Here is a 1867-nt window from a genome sequence, read left to right on the forward strand (position 1 = left end):
CCCAGTAGGTTTAATTACGGACTGGCCGTTCAGCAGCTAGAAATTCAGACAAATAAAAGAATAAAGTCACGAGTGTGGTGCAAGTGGTATAGGAGTAGATATTGGAACGTACTGTGTTCACCAAATGCTTCCATAACTTTGGATGTAGACAACAAACACGTAGATTAAACTGAATGGATCGGTGCGACCGAACCGGTTGTTGGCATCGGAAATGCCGACCATAACACTACGAAATGATTCTAGTTAGCTAGCACGAAGTCCCCTCCCTGTTGTTTGTTAATCAGGTGGCCGTTGATCTGTTCGCCGAACTTGGCATTGGACTTGCAAACGTTTCGTTGCCATACGAGGAGACATCCACAGTACGCAGTTGAGTGGGTACTTCCTGTTTGCCTGTGCGCATTTACAAGCTATTCAAAGGCTGTCGGTTATCTCCTGACCTGATTGGCTTGTTGTGTGACAGCGTCTTTGTTGAATTTACTGTTACGTTAGCCATCTTCTTTGCATTGTGGTTTGCGTTTCTTCAAGTGGCCTGGTCATCTCATTTTCAATAGTCTTCTCCGTTTTGATTTGCCTTTTTCTCGATTCGCATTGGTGAAACATTTGCGGGCCAATTGCCAAGTTCGGCGGCCTACTAACATTTCTACGCATCCACGTCCCTGTCTGCATTTATCATTTTCCTCACAATAAGGCTTTCAAATCAATCATGGTTGCAATGTAGTAAACCATGGTTGTTGAACCTATACGGTTCTCTGACGTGTATATTAGTGCATGCTTTCCCTGCTAACAAGAAGTGGAGAAGAAAATCGTTGATCAAAGTTGCCCTGCATTTTAATAATAAGCACGCTGTTAGCCTGCTGTGCAGTCGCATCTTTTGGTGCTCCGACTCCGATACATTTTTCTCGGATCTATTTTGTCCTACGACATACCATTCGATTTCTCTTTGGGGGATCTATTGGAATATACCATCTATATTCATCTGTGAACATTTTTCACGGTGTTCACGACGAACGGATTTACAACGTACGCGGCCACCACATCCACGCGTACAAGTATGCTCGGTTTTATTGGCCGTTATCCCGTTTCTACACACGGATTTACTACGCGGCCACCACATCCACGCGTACAAGTATGCTCGGTTTTATTGGCCGTTATCCCGTTTCTACACTAGAAGAAATCGGTCGGAAAGTTCTATCTAGTGCAGTAAATTTCACTAAGATCGGCGAAGTATTACGCCAGCTACCAGCTTTCATACATCCGCTGAAATTCGTCCTACGTGCTACCCCACATGCCCTGCCAGGGTCCAAACCGCACACACGACCCGCTCATCCGATGCAGGCGACCAGGCCGACAAAGAACCGCAAAGCGTCCACACCCACGCAGACCCTGCTTGCACTCCGAGGACTGTTGAGGAAACCAGACCAAACAGCACCAAGACAAAAAATACGAATGTTACTGAACCTGAGCCAGCGGAACTCAACGGCATACACAAGAACATGGGAATTGTCGGTTGCCCCGCATCGAAGGTTACCAACCATACTAGGAAACTGAAACCGAAACCTCCGACCGCCGAATCGCATCATCAAGACAAACCCAGACTTCTCAAAGGAACTGTTAATACAGAAAAAGAATTAGAAAATATACTGTTGTCAACCTTTCGACTCCAGAGCGATTCGAAAAGTAGCGCGCGAGTTCAAGCTGACGTACCATGGACGGAACGATCTCGTAATGTCGAAAATCAAGCGACTAATAATCGTGCTGATGATCGGAGCTTGATCATTCTGGGTGTCCCTGAGATTGACGATGCCTCCGATAAAACGGCACGCATTTCACATGACGTTCTACAGTGGAAGTTTCTGAGTAGTACGCT

General features: G+C 46.1%; 2 protein-coding genes across 2 annotated transcripts in view; one reads left to right on the forward strand and one right to left on the reverse strand.

The window, feature by feature from the left end:
• The window catches only part of T265_15537 (hypothetical protein), a gene marked incomplete at both ends in the record, with an annotated part of 46195 nt that extends 46061 nt beyond the window's left edge, over nucleotides 1-134 (reverse strand). Inside the window, one exon of the mRNA XM_009178534.1 lies at nucleotides 113-134. Within this exon, the coding sequence (XP_009176798.1) occupies nucleotides 113-134 (22 nt within the window). The remainder of the gene's footprint in view (nucleotides 1-112) is intronic.
• The window catches only part of T265_15538 (hypothetical protein), a gene marked incomplete at both ends in the record, with an annotated part of 127460 nt that overhangs the window by 14479 nt on the left and 111114 nt on the right, over nucleotides 1-1867 (forward strand). The window contains one exon of the mRNA XM_009178537.1: nucleotides 1298-1860. Within this exon, the coding sequence (XP_009176801.1) occupies nucleotides 1298-1860 (563 nt within the window). The remainder of the gene's footprint in view (nucleotides 1-1297; nucleotides 1861-1867) is intronic.

This window comes from Opisthorchis viverrini (genome assembly GCF_000715545.1).
Source record: "Opisthorchis viverrini unplaced genomic scaffold opera_v5_584, whole genome shotgun sequence".
NCBI classification, from domain to species: domain Eukaryota; kingdom Metazoa; phylum Platyhelminthes; class Trematoda; order Opisthorchiida; family Opisthorchiidae; genus Opisthorchis; species Opisthorchis viverrini.